The sequence below is a fragment of the Gastrolobium bilobum genome, unplaced genomic scaffold, assembly GCF_033153095.1.
Source record: "Gastrolobium bilobum isolate Gb01-03AN ecotype WA unplaced genomic scaffold, APGP_CSIRO_Gbil_v1 utg4923, whole genome shotgun sequence".
Taxonomy (NCBI): domain Eukaryota; kingdom Viridiplantae; phylum Streptophyta; class Magnoliopsida; order Fabales; family Fabaceae; genus Gastrolobium; species Gastrolobium bilobum.
In genome coordinates, this window is record NW_026898411.1 from 19283 (window position 1) to 32739 (window position 13457).

At 32.3% G+C, this 13457-nt stretch overlaps 1 protein-coding gene across 1 annotated transcript; it reads left to right on the forward strand.

Annotated features, from left to right (window-relative positions):
• Window positions 1-6747: 6747 nt before the first annotated feature.
• Window positions 6748-12460, forward strand: LOC133315948 (GDSL esterase/lipase At4g26790-like). Its single transcript, XM_061517636.1, has 3 exons — window positions 6748-7116; window positions 7616-8105; window positions 12267-12460. The coding sequence occupies exons 1-3, from the start codon at window positions 6748-6750 to the stop codon at window positions 12458-12460; spliced, it is 1053 nt and encodes a 350-aa protein (XP_061373620.1).
• Window positions 12461-13457: the final 997 nt, after the last annotated feature.

A 13457-nucleotide genomic window follows, 5' to 3' on the forward strand; every position in this document is an offset into this window, starting at 1 on the left:
ATGGCATGCCAAGTTATCATGTTTTCTCTTTTCGCTTGGATATAAACAAACCCAAGCTGATCATTCTGTTTTTGTCTTGAAGCGACAAAATTCATTCACTGTCTTATTAATATACGTGGATGACATTGTCCTCTGTGGCAATGATATGGATGAAATTGTTCGAGTTAAACAACTTCTTGATGGAAAATTCAAAATCAAAGACCTTGGGCAGCTTCGATATTTTCTAGGATTTTAGGTCTCTCATTCCTCACGTGGAATCATTCTTAATCAAAGAAAATATACTCTGGAGCTTATTTCTGATTCTGGTCTTACTACTGGCAAACCAGTTTCTACTCCTATGGAGGCTAACACCAAACTTTCCCGTGACACAGGGATTCCATTATCTGATCCTTCTCCCTATCGCAGATTAATTGGGAAACTTCTCTACTTGACCAACACAATACCGAATATATGCTTTGCAGTGCATCAGTTAAGCCAATATGTTTCTCCACCAACTGATCTTCATTTGGCTGCTATAAAACGCATTTTACGTTATCTGAAAGGTTCTCCTGGTTATGGTTTGTATTTTCCAGTAAATAATGATCTTAAGGTTCAGGCTTTTGTTGATTCGAATTGGGCCAATTGTCCTGATACAAGAAAATCAACTTCGAGTTTTTGCATTTTCTTGGGGTTTGCACTTGTTTGCTGGCACTCTGAGAAACAGACAACGGTGAGCAGATCTTCCTCTGAGGCTGAGTATAGAGCTCTTGGAGCTCCAATGGTTACAATTTCTATTTCAGGATCTTCATTTACCTTGGTCCCGCCCTGCTTCGGTCTTCTGTGACAGTCAATCTGCAGTTTATCTGGCTCATAATCCCACTTTCCATCAACGTTCTAAACACATTGAGATTGATTGCCATGTTACTCGTGGCAAGATTCAATCTGGATTACTTCATCTCCTCCCTATTAGTTCCGCTGCTCAACTCGCTGATTCCTTTACAAAGCCACTTCCTTCCACTGTTTTTCATCATGCTATGTCCAAGCTGGGGATGTATGATATATATCGTCCAGCTTGTGGGGGGTATTGGAGAATAAAGTGAGAGCTGCCACGTCAACAGCAGTTAGTTAGCAATGCTGTTATGATTGCCACGTCAGCTAAAGTCAGTTAGGAATATTGTTATTTTTTCTGTTGAATGTAATCGTTATTCTGTCGCTTCTGCTTCTGGTTTTGTACCTTTGTTTTCCATGTATAAATACTGGTGGTGTAATCCTCTGAGAGTAATGAAATAATACGAGGTATTACATTTCCATTACTAAGGATAATTTCTGCAAACATTATTCAAAAAATCTACGCAACATTTAAAGCTATTATCAATTGTTATGGACCCAACTCTTATCACGAAAACCGAAACTATTGGTTATTCTTTCTATCACCGTTCAATTATAAGTATCTCACTATTGGAGCACTTTTACTGTGAACCCGGGACATGATAGTCCGGTCCAAAAAAAGAAAATAAAAAGGATAGGGGCAGAAATATAAAAAAAAAGAGGGATATAAGAGTAATTTTTTTACCACAAAAAGAAAAGGACCACACATTTTTTTTATGCTCCGGGAGTGTATTAAAAAGATCCCAGAAATATTAAACTAGAAATTTGAGGTCTTAGAGACAAAGTGGAAGCACAGAGTACGGTTAAAGGGATTTCTAAAATTTGAAATACTTGAATCTTCCCACTTTGGAGCGAGTCGCCTATTTCTCTTGCAATCAAAATTCTAACCTATCACTAATGATGAGATCATTAATTGGAACACCAAAAAAATAAAATTGTAAGTTGATTTGATTTGCTAAAAATAAGAGACAATTTAGTACAAAAAAATTGTAATTTATTTGATTTCTATCGCTTTTATTAATTATACCATTATATTTATGTTCTCTCTGCATATATGCATCAAGCATATCTACGATTCGGATAGAAAGGGAAAATTCATTTAACAATTCCTGTATAAGAACCTTAAATTCATCCCAGTAAGTATAAAAAACGAGAAAAGTGTGTAATTTTAAAAAATGTAAAATTATATCATTTTAAGTGAGAGAAAGAAATAAATCATGAAAAAGTGAGAGTGAAAAAAAAAATAAAGGTGTTGGTGCCACACTCCCACCTCCTTATAAGAATAAAATGACACAATTTGTGTGATTTAAAAATACAAACATTTTTTTCATAAAAAGAAATATTGCAACATAGACTGCTTCAGTTTTTTTTTTTTTTCATTTCCTGATATGGTGTGATTTTGTGATTGTTACGTAATACACGTCATTTAGGATTCAGTGAGACGTTGACTCTGGGCTCTAATTTTAAGTCCAATTTAATACCATGTCATCTTGTTGACAGACAAACAAATAATTTAACTAGCATTAATATAACAAATATGATAGTGATTGGGCTTGCACAGTTGCACATGCCACGCCATTATCAATTATCATATATATTTTGCAACAACAAAAATTAATTTTGCAGGTGAACTGTCCCGGAAGTCTAAATTATGAAAGAAGATTCTAGTAAGCATCAGGCCTACCAGCGGCAAGTATAGTCTATGTGTTAGACTACAACTTGCTAATCGCAATCAAATTTAATTAAAGTTACAATTTAATTTATATTTTATCTTAAATCCAATATGTATACACACTCGATCAACCCTTTTTTTTTTTTTTATAAACCATTAGCAAAGTGGGCGGCTCTAATCCTTTTTTACACTTAACCATCTCGTCCCTTCCTGTTATCAACTTATCAAAAAATGAGTCAACCCGCCTCGCTCAGTAGTCGAGTCCGTTTTGCCGGCCCTAACCACAGGTATTCTCCACGGGGTGTGTTTAGGATTAAGGTTTTAAACCCCTCCCAAAGATGGTACTCGGAGAATCGAACACATACTCTCATCTACACCTGCTCAACTCTCATGCGCTAATTGACTGAACTACCATCACTTGATCACTCAATCACCTTGAGTAAGGATATGATCTGACAAATCTCACACAAAATATAAAGTCCCGTCCATGAATGGCTCAATAGACCAAACAATTAAGACTCAAGGGCTAAGAAACGCTTTTACCTCGCATCGATATCATCACGTAGGTATATAGAACAAAACCACACGATATCAACAACTTAGGACTCTATAGCCACACAACTTCAACAACTCAAAACTCTACAACCCCTCTAATAATCAATCGCTAAGGGACAAACACTTGGTTCCAAATACACCTATAAGGCGTAGCTCACAAATAAATATCTAGCAACCGATATAGCCTGCAAGAGCCACTTTTAACCACCAATGAGATTAAATGTCGTCATATTAAGACAGCATAAACAAAATAATTAACTAGTACATAATAGAGCCTCAAGCCAGGGTATGATCATCTAACTCATCTTAACTAAAGCTCATAGTTCATAGAAGGTATATATGCATGACAATGATTCGTTCTCCACCACTGTTTTTGAAAAGAAATAATTATTTTTTTATTTTTGTGCCTTAGAAGAGTTTTTGGGGGAAAATGTGTTTGATAACACATTTTTTTTATTCCGAAAAACAAAATTACGTTAATACAAACCTATTTCTTTACTTTATAAATAGTTACAAAGATTTCATTCGATGTGTAAAATAACCAAATTGCAATAGATACTTTAACTAAAATGCCAAAAATTCATATTTAACTAATAATAATAATTTCATGAAAATACTAAAGTATATAAAAATATAATATTTTAATACAATGAAAATAGTGAAACAAATATAATATTTTATCTCATGAAAATACTAAAATATATAAAAATACTACTCATTTGTAATACCGTATTATTGCCTTAATATTAATGAAACAAATGAATAGACAAATACATATATATAAATTGCATGATATCCAAATAATGTAAAGCAAAAACAATTGATACAAAACACATGATAAGTCTCCGATGTATTTTGAATATCTCACAATTCGTTGGCTAATAAAACAATATTATCAAATTGGGGGCAAATGTTTGTCTCTAGCTAACTGGTTTGCAATATTATTTTTTTAACAATGTTTATTTCGATTGCTTGATTTGGGAGCCCCTCTTCCACTATAGCTGCAATTGTGTGGGTTGTTGGTGAAACAAGAATGAGGGAGAGGAAGAGGAAAAGGAACAATGTTTTGAAGAGATGGAGTCACGGAGAGAAGAGAAGTTTACCTGATGGGTAGAAGACAACCTGGTTGGAAATAAAAGGAGGCAGAGGAGACACGTATCAGAGAGAGAAAAGACCCAAGTGTGGTGGCTCAGTTGGTAGCATGGGAGCTGCAGAGTGGTGGGAAAGGACCTCGGTTCGAATTCCACCAACACCATCTGGGAAGGGGCATAAGTACCGTAATCCTTGGACTCGCACCCGAACTCTGGATTAGTCCCATAGGCGGCTCAAAGAGTCGAACCCGTGGGGATACCAGGGGGTTCTGATTCGCCTCAAAGAGGTAATTAGGATCAGTTTTCAAAAAAAAAAAAAAGAGAATGAGAGAGAAGTGTTTCTTTTTGTGTGCCCTGGAATAAAAAAGCAGAAAAAAAGCTGCTTTGTTTTTTTATTTCCCAAAACAGAAATTAAACTGGTTCATTATTAGGAAAAAAAATAAATCGATTTTTTCAAACAGTGTTTATAACTATTTATGTTCCCCGAAATAAAAGTTTTAAAAAAATTGATTTCGCAAAGGTTGTCATGCGCATTACCGACTTGAGCGTCGGAGTGCCTAGCTTGCAGGTAGGGTTGGCAAAACGGGCCAACCCGGCTCGACCCGGCCCAACCCGCATTCAGCCCGAAAAAAATGAGTCGGGTCGGGTTGGCTCGAAAAAAAAAATGAGCCAGAAAACCCAACCCGGCTCGACCCGAGCCGGGTTAAGGTTGGCTCGCGGGTTGGCTCGATAATCAGCTCGCGGGTTGACTCGTAAAAAAGCTCACGGGTTGGCTCAAAAAAAGCTCGCGAGTTAGCTCGAAATGATGCTAGTGGGTTGGCTCGCGGGTTGGTTAGCTCAAAATATTGGCTCGCTGGTTGTCTCGCGGGTTGGCTCAAAAACTTTAATTTTTGTGGTTTGTTCTCCTGTATAAAATTATTGTATTTTGCAGTCCAACTACAAGTAGAGTAGTTTACAAAATCCAAAAACATTAAATGAAACACAAACCACTCCACGAATCACAGTAGTCATTTATCATGATTTTCTGAATTACTCTAACTCACGATAACCATAAAACGTATATAAAGCCAAAAAATAAAAAATAAAAGAAATCCATTATATATTTCAACGATAAGCATCTAGAATCAAAAGTCAATCATGAAAAAAAAGACCTGCAAAAGCGACCAATACAGTAAAGTCCATCAGTGGAGAATCCATCAGTAAAGTCCATTGTATTTTATTAAAAAAAAAAAAAAAAGAGTAACCCGCGAGCTGGCTCGTTCAACCCGCGAGCTGGCTCGTTTGAGCTCGGGTTGGCTCGGGTCGGGCTAAATCGAGCTGGCAGCTCATTTTTGCCAACCCAACCCGGCTCGTTTTGTGCGGGTTACGAGCCAACCCGACGGGTTGGCTCATTTTTGCCATCCCTACTTGCAGGTACTCCTCATATTTGTCCTAACCAATCAAGACATCTAGCATCAGAATCTCCACCTTACAGAGTAACTCGCAAAAGCATCTCGCAGAGTTATCGTCCTACAACACTCATTCCAGCAAAGACCCAGATAGCTAGCTACTGGACGAGGCTCAGCCACGTGTAATTTAACATAATTCTTATTGGATTAATGAGGACCTAAAGCTGGTTCCTCAATTGGAAAAAAAAAATATTTTAAACCAGAGATAAGATGAGATTATAATTCCCATAGACACTTTGTACGTAAAAATTTCTCCTTTTATTAATAAAAAACACGTATTAAGAAATCAAAAAATATTAAATATTAAATAAAAAGCCTTTAAGAATAGTTTAATGATGAGAGATTTGTATAATTTACATGAAATTAAAATTTTAAACCTTAATATCATTATTGTATTAAAAAATATGAAATAAAAGATAGGTATATAATAAGTGTTATTTTTGTTAATTAATTTTTACTACCTGGGAACATGTTAGCAAAAATATTTAGTTTTATTACATTATTAATATGACATCTAATAATTAATGTATTATTACATTACAACAATTTTGATATCGGAAATCATGCTCTCCTGCGACAGGAAAGCAAAAAAAGTTCCTGCAAAAAATTCGTTTTCCATGCCAATTATTTTTTTTCCTTTTTTAATATTAAGTGTGGGACTCATATTTAATTTGTCTCTACTTTTATTCTCTCTTGCTGTCCTGCAACATAAGAAAACATGAACCCTTTTGATATACCACAAAATTAAAATATAGAGCACATTACGACTTAGGAAACCGATTAATAATAGTTACGCTAGTAAAATGAGTAATGTAAGATCCGATAATAATAATAACAAGTTTTACATTAATAATTTATGAAAATTAAAGTAAAAAATAATAATATTAATATGCAGTTGGTGAGTTTATTTGATTTAGAGGTAATTTGGTTAGCGAATTTATCATGGGACAGACGTTTGTTAAAAAAATTGTCTTACCCACAACGGGAAAACCGGTCATTAAAATCCCCAACCAAACTTCCTCTGCTCAAGATTTTTGTTTATTTAATCTCCCACAGGTTCTAAGCTTCTATTGGATTTGGATCGATCCAGGCTTCTAAAAAAGGAAACCAAAAGATGAATATGGGTTGCATATACATTACATGGCTATTGTTAACCCATATTGTTATGTTGGTTGCAGAGGCTAAGAATGTCCCAGCCATCATAGTTTTTGGAGACTCATCTGTTGATTCTGGAAACAACAATCAGATAGCAACTGTTCTGAAGAGCAACTTCAGGCCTTACGGCCGTGACTTTGACGGTGGCCGCCCCACGGGACGGTTCTGCAATGGCCGTGTTCCACCAGACTTCATTGCCGAGGCTTTTGGTGTAAAACGCTATATACCAGCTTACTTGGATCCTGCGTATACCATCAAAGATTTTGCCACTGGTGTTTGCTTTGCTTCTGCTGGAACTGGATATGATAATGCAACTTCTGCTGTATTAGTATGTTTCTTTTCCCTTAATTTGTCCTTGACCTTTGACCTTAACTTTATATATTTATTTATTTTTTTTGAATATATAACACCTTAACCAAATAAACACTCAGTGAAATATGTCAGTAATTCAAGTTTGAGTTGAGAGTGGGGAGGCATATCAATTTATTTATTTATTTTGAACTTTTGTACTATCATAATTAAATTTGATTTCTAACATGTTTGCTCATACAATTTTTTTTTTTTAGCTTGCATGTACGTACAATACACAAATACATGACTTATGTTAAAATTTCACTTTTTATTAGAATAATGAAGCCATAAAGACTAACTCAAGATCACTTGGTCATAGACCATGTTAAGATCAATCAACTCTCTAAAAGTTTAAATTGTTAAATAAAGACACATGAATGATTTATATTATATTTTTAACATTAAATTTTGGGAGTGCATAAGAATATTTTCCTGTGAACTATAATTAATATGGGTTGTCAATTAATATCTCGCAGAATGTAATACCACTGTGGAAGGAATTAGAGTTGTACAAGGATTATCAAGCCAAATTAAGAGCCCATCTTGGTGTGGAAAAGGCAAATGAGATCTTAGGCGAGGCTTTGTACCTGATGAGCTTAGGAACCAATGATTTCCTTGAAAACTACTATTTGTTGCCAACCCGTAGAGCCCATTTCACGGTCACACAATATCAGGATTTTCTATTGGGTATTGCAGAGAATTTCATTAAAGAATTGTACGCACTTGGAGTCCGGAAATTATCCGTAACTGGTCTTATTCCCATGGGGTGTCTCCCATTAGAGAGGACTATAAACATTTTTGGTCATCATGGCTGCAATGAAGAATACAACGATGTCGCTTCGGGCTTTAATGTCAAGTTGGAGATTATGATATCAAAGCTAAATAGAGAGCTCCCACTGTTGACAGCACTCTCAGCAAATGCATTTCCCATCTTCAATGATGTCTTCAGAAGACCTTCCTCATACGGTATGTTTTTTTTTTTTTTTTTGTTCTTATATATGCATGGTTTTTTATGCTGCCCATTTCTTTGGCACTTGTTAATATATCGATATATATCCTATACTATTTTGTTTTTGCCATCAATGTTTCATGCTTAACGTAACGTAAAGTGGTACAATATTCAAGGATATATATATATATATATATATATATATAGTAAAAAACATCTCGCATTAACATTTTCTCTTTGTCTTTTGAATCTATGACATACATCATATTTTATATATGCTTTAATTTCGTATCTAACCTACAGTGCGAATAAATTGAAGACCTCATGTTCCAAGTAGAGTTAATTGCGTAATTAATGCTCCACACCTAACCAGGGAATACCGCTGGCTTCTGATTGAAACTAGCTTTTAAGTTATGATTGAACGTTGTTTATGAAATTCAACAACAAACCTTTTTTTTTTTTAAGAATAAGAAAATTATGAAATTTTGCTAATAAGTTTCCACATTTGATAAATGAATATAAACTAAAAAATTTAAATATTATTTTTTATTTTTAATATTTTTATGCATAAATATTTTATTTTTGTAAAATATTTTATATATATTCTTAATTTTTTAATCATTATCCTCAAGTCACTTGTGCAAAACAAAAATAATATCAATCAAACCTAGCTATACGAATATTGTACTCCCAAGCCATGTCCTGTAAGTGTTATAATGAGGTTTATTCATATTATTTTGGTTGAACTGATCCTTAGGCACTATTTTACCCAACATGTGATCTCTATAGCTACTTTTTGATAAGTTCGTTTAATATGTTTATCGTCCAATAAGTTCATTATTAATGTCATTTAAAGATTTTTACTTAATATCTAACGCACAAAATATTTACATTAATATATATTTTGTTGCTTCAATAAATACTGAAATTTTTAGCGTTGTTTTCACCTGAATTTTTATTTAACTTTGCAATTTTCCCTGTGTGAGACTTCCTTTAACCTTGTTCAGTTAATAATAATTAGGCTCTGGATATGAGGTTTCAACCTTGTTCAAGATGTAGGCCTGCACTAGACACAGAGGCTAGAGCCCGTTTGTTTCGTCTTTAAAACAAAAAGTAACTTTTTTTTTTTAAAGTATTTTTTACAAAAATTAAAGTTATTTTTATTTTTATAAAATATTTAATTTTTGAAAAAAATATTTGACTTTTGACTCATGTTTTTTTTTTAAAAGTTAAATTTTTTAGCTTCTACAAAAAGTAAATTTTTAACTTTTTTTTTGACTTCTGCTTTTTTCAAAAGTAGACATTCAAACGAATTTAAAATGAAAAGTATTTTTTTTTTTTTTTTAAAAAAAACTTTTGAAGAAGAAAAATCTCATACAAACAGGCCTATAGGCTATAATTATATGGTGGAGGTGACCTATGAGAGCGACAACTCCCTGACTGAAGTTTTTGGGCCTTAAATCTTCAGTCCCATTTTCGTGGTCCTTTTCCTATGCTTTTAATTAAAGGATTTAGTTCATATTAAAATATTTAAAATTTAAAATATTAAATGATTAGTATAAGTATTTAATATTTTAAAAATATTATTAATTATTTTTTACACAATACACGTTAGAATATTTTAATTAGATAGTGATAACTTGAAAAAGAAAACTAAAAAGTTATGGAGAAGGATATTGTGACAACGAAGTTGTGTTACTACCAAGTGACTACCAATCAATCTTACCGTTAGATCGATTATGTGGATCCAACGGTTATATTTATTTCCATATTTGTATGGTCATGATTTAATACTTTATATTTATTTTCACTTTTGTATGGTTATGATTTCTCATATTTAATGCTTTCACTTTAAATACGGGGAATCATGAGCATACAAAGATAGAAATAAATATAACCGTTGGATCAACATAATCGATTTAATAGTGAAATTGATTGGTAGTTACTTGATAGTAACACAACTTGATTGTCACAATATCATTCCTTAGTAGTTATAGCCAATAGAAATAGTGTATTATTGTTTTTGTTTGTCATCTGAATTTAATTAGAAAAAAGGAACTGACACATGCATAAAAAAGGGACAGAAACATAAGATTTAATTTTGAATATTTTTATGGTACCGAATCTCGTCTTGTACCTTTTGTGCTTTAAAGTTGCTGGTTGAAATTCATGATAGTGGCCAACAAGGACCTTTTTTAGGTTTGCTTTTACTTCTTATCATTAATACTAATTTATGGAGGCTAGCTCTAACACAAAAGCAACAGTGTATAATGCAGCTACCAACAAGAATGGTGAATTTTTAACTTTGCATCCAGATTCACACAACCTATATATAGAGTTTTGCTATATTTTTAAAATATCATTTTAATAATATTCTTAGTAGATTAGTTAATGACTACTATAAAAAAAACGTTAGTGAAAAAAACAAATTAAAAGTAGAGAAAGAATAAAATGAAAAGTATAATCATTATATATTAGGAAAAAATGTTTGTCTTTTTAAAAGGATAGTTATTTTAATTAAAATTATTATTATTTATTTAATATTTAAATTAAAAAAAAAACCCTTATACTTTCTCTCATCATGACTTCTGTTTCTTTTACTGTAAAACTCAGTAATTTTAATTAAGGGAAAAGTGTCTATACTTTTAAATTACACAACTTACATCTTTTCACTCTCACAAAGAGGTGGGACCCACAACTTTATTTTTTTTGTCAACTCTCTCTCCTCCTTTATCTATATCTTTCTCTCTCTTAAAATGACACAGTTTTACATCCTTCAAAATTATACACACTTTTCCCTTTAATTAAAATGACATAATTTTATGTGATAAAAACAATTAATGCTTTTTTTGAATAATTAAAAGTGTGCAGTATAATTTTACAACAAAAAAAAGATTCTATATGAGGTATTAAATGTTCTTAAACTAAAGTCCTTAGGTCACTTCTTAGCCAAACTTATATGATAAAAATAGTGTTAATTACAAAAATAGATATGTTTTAATATTTTAGAAATATAAAAAACAAACATTTACTGAATAATTATATGTCATCCTCACTAATTATCCTAATAAACTTCCTAATATCGTGGATACACAATATTGTTCGTCCATAATGTATTCCTATAAGATTGTGAGTTATGGTAAAATAATGTGATCTTGGTAAAATGATGTTACAGAGTTGATAATTTTCAGAAAGACAAATATTATACATATTTTTAGAAAAGTGAAAAGGTTATGAAGTTAATGTGAAGGACTGGAGTTGTTTGCAACGAGTTACTATGAAGAGTTTTCATAGCATCATCCAACTATGTATCACGTAACAAGGGATATGAAGAAGAGATAGATAGATATTTAGAGAGAAGAGGGAAGTTAGAGGAAATATTTTGCACCCCTTCTGCCATGCCCTATGGGCTATTTTTAACAAACTCCAAATTCAGTTACATACTTGAAAATATAATTGCAAGAAATTCAATTAAAATAAAAGAATTAAAATTGCTGAAGTTTGGTCTGTCTCTGCATTCCTAGCCCATTATATAATCTTGGAAGTGAATGGGCTATTTCACCCTCCTTTTTCTCTTTAAGTCCAGTATTCTGATCCAATAGCCCGGTAGTTGGGTTGGATCGATGAGGAGGCCCGCTTTATATTATCAAATTATTTAAAAAAAAAAAAAAAAACTAGACTAGACTAGAGTTACATAAAAAGTCTAACTTTTTTCGACACATCATCACATAAAAAACTTTATTTGACAATGCATGAATTTTTATTTTTTTGGGTAAATACAATGCATGAAATTTAAACTATCAAAGAAAAGCATAGGGAATCAAATTGGACACCTCTTTTTAGAGACTGATTGTAATATTATACTTGCTTATGCCACAGAATATAGTTTTACTAGATCTATTCTGCTTAGAAATTTCACTTATTTATCTATATGATAATATCAATTACTTTCTGGTCCTCATTATGCATGCAGAAGCACAAGAACTATACTATGTGTTGTTTTTACGAAGTTGATTTCCTGGAATAATTTATGCTTTTTGTTGTCAAGTCAATTTTCCAAGTTTATGTAACTTTTTTGCTGCTCATTTAGTTTACATAAATTTCTTGGGTTAATTCAATTTGAAAATTTTACAAGCAAAAATAGATAAAAATTTGAGCTTCATATGGATATATTTCAGGATTTGAGGTTGTAGAAAAGGCATGTTGTTCCACTGGAACATTTGAGATGAGTTACTTGTGCAGTGAGAAGAATCCACTTACATGCAAAGACGCTAGCAAATACGTGTTTTGGGATGCCTTCCACCCTACCGAGAAGACAAACCGCATAGTCTCGAATTATTTAATTCCAACGCTTCTAGCTACCTTTAAATAGATGATCATGATCCACTATTTTCCTTTCAAAAGATATTATTTTTATCTAGGGTGACGTAAATATATAGCGAGATTTAGAATCGGGTATATTGCCATGCTATATATGTATATGTTTTCTAATGTTCGAATTTTTTTCACAAATAAACAACTCTAGAACTCTGAACCATGCATGTCGTCAAGTAGACGACATTGGACCTCTGTATGTTGCTCTCCTTTGCATGTTACTGTGCTTGGGTTTTAGTTTCCATTGATTTCTTGGACGACAATTTCAGCTTTGCATTTTGACGTGATTTTATATATATCATCAACTTTTATAGTGTTGGGGCTTTTATTTTATATAAAGAGAGTGTATGTATATACATGGATAATTAGTGTAAAGTAATTTAAAACAATTAGTTTTGAAAGATCTGCTTTAAGAAAATCAAGTATTTAACTAAAAGTAATTTGTTGTGGATTACTTTTATTTACATAATAATGAATAATTTACTTTTTGAGTATTAGATTGCAAAGATAATACCCAACATAACCATTGATATCATGATAGAGTGCAGCCACAGCATCTACTCAAGTTTTTACACCTCTGCTAGAATAAATAAGTCATCAAACGTTAATAATATATAGAGAGAGAGTTTTATATATGTCATGTTGTAGGAAACTTGTAGTATAGAAAACTTGTAGTATCATGTTACTCTCACAAAAAATGATGGTCCACCTTGTTTTCTTTTTTCTTCTTTCTTTTTGAGTGAGACCCACGTCAAATATATTAAAGTAACATGACACTACAAATTTTCTACAACATGACATATATAAAATCTATATATATATATATATATATATATATATGAGCTTATCGTTTCTCAAGTCACTTAAGATAACTTTGGGTATGTTTGAAAGTGTTTTTGTTTTTTTGTTTTCAAAAATAATTTTAAAAACTGATTTTGGGAGTAAAAAAACAAAAAAAATTGTTTGAGTGTAGTTAAACTAAAGTTATAAAGAAG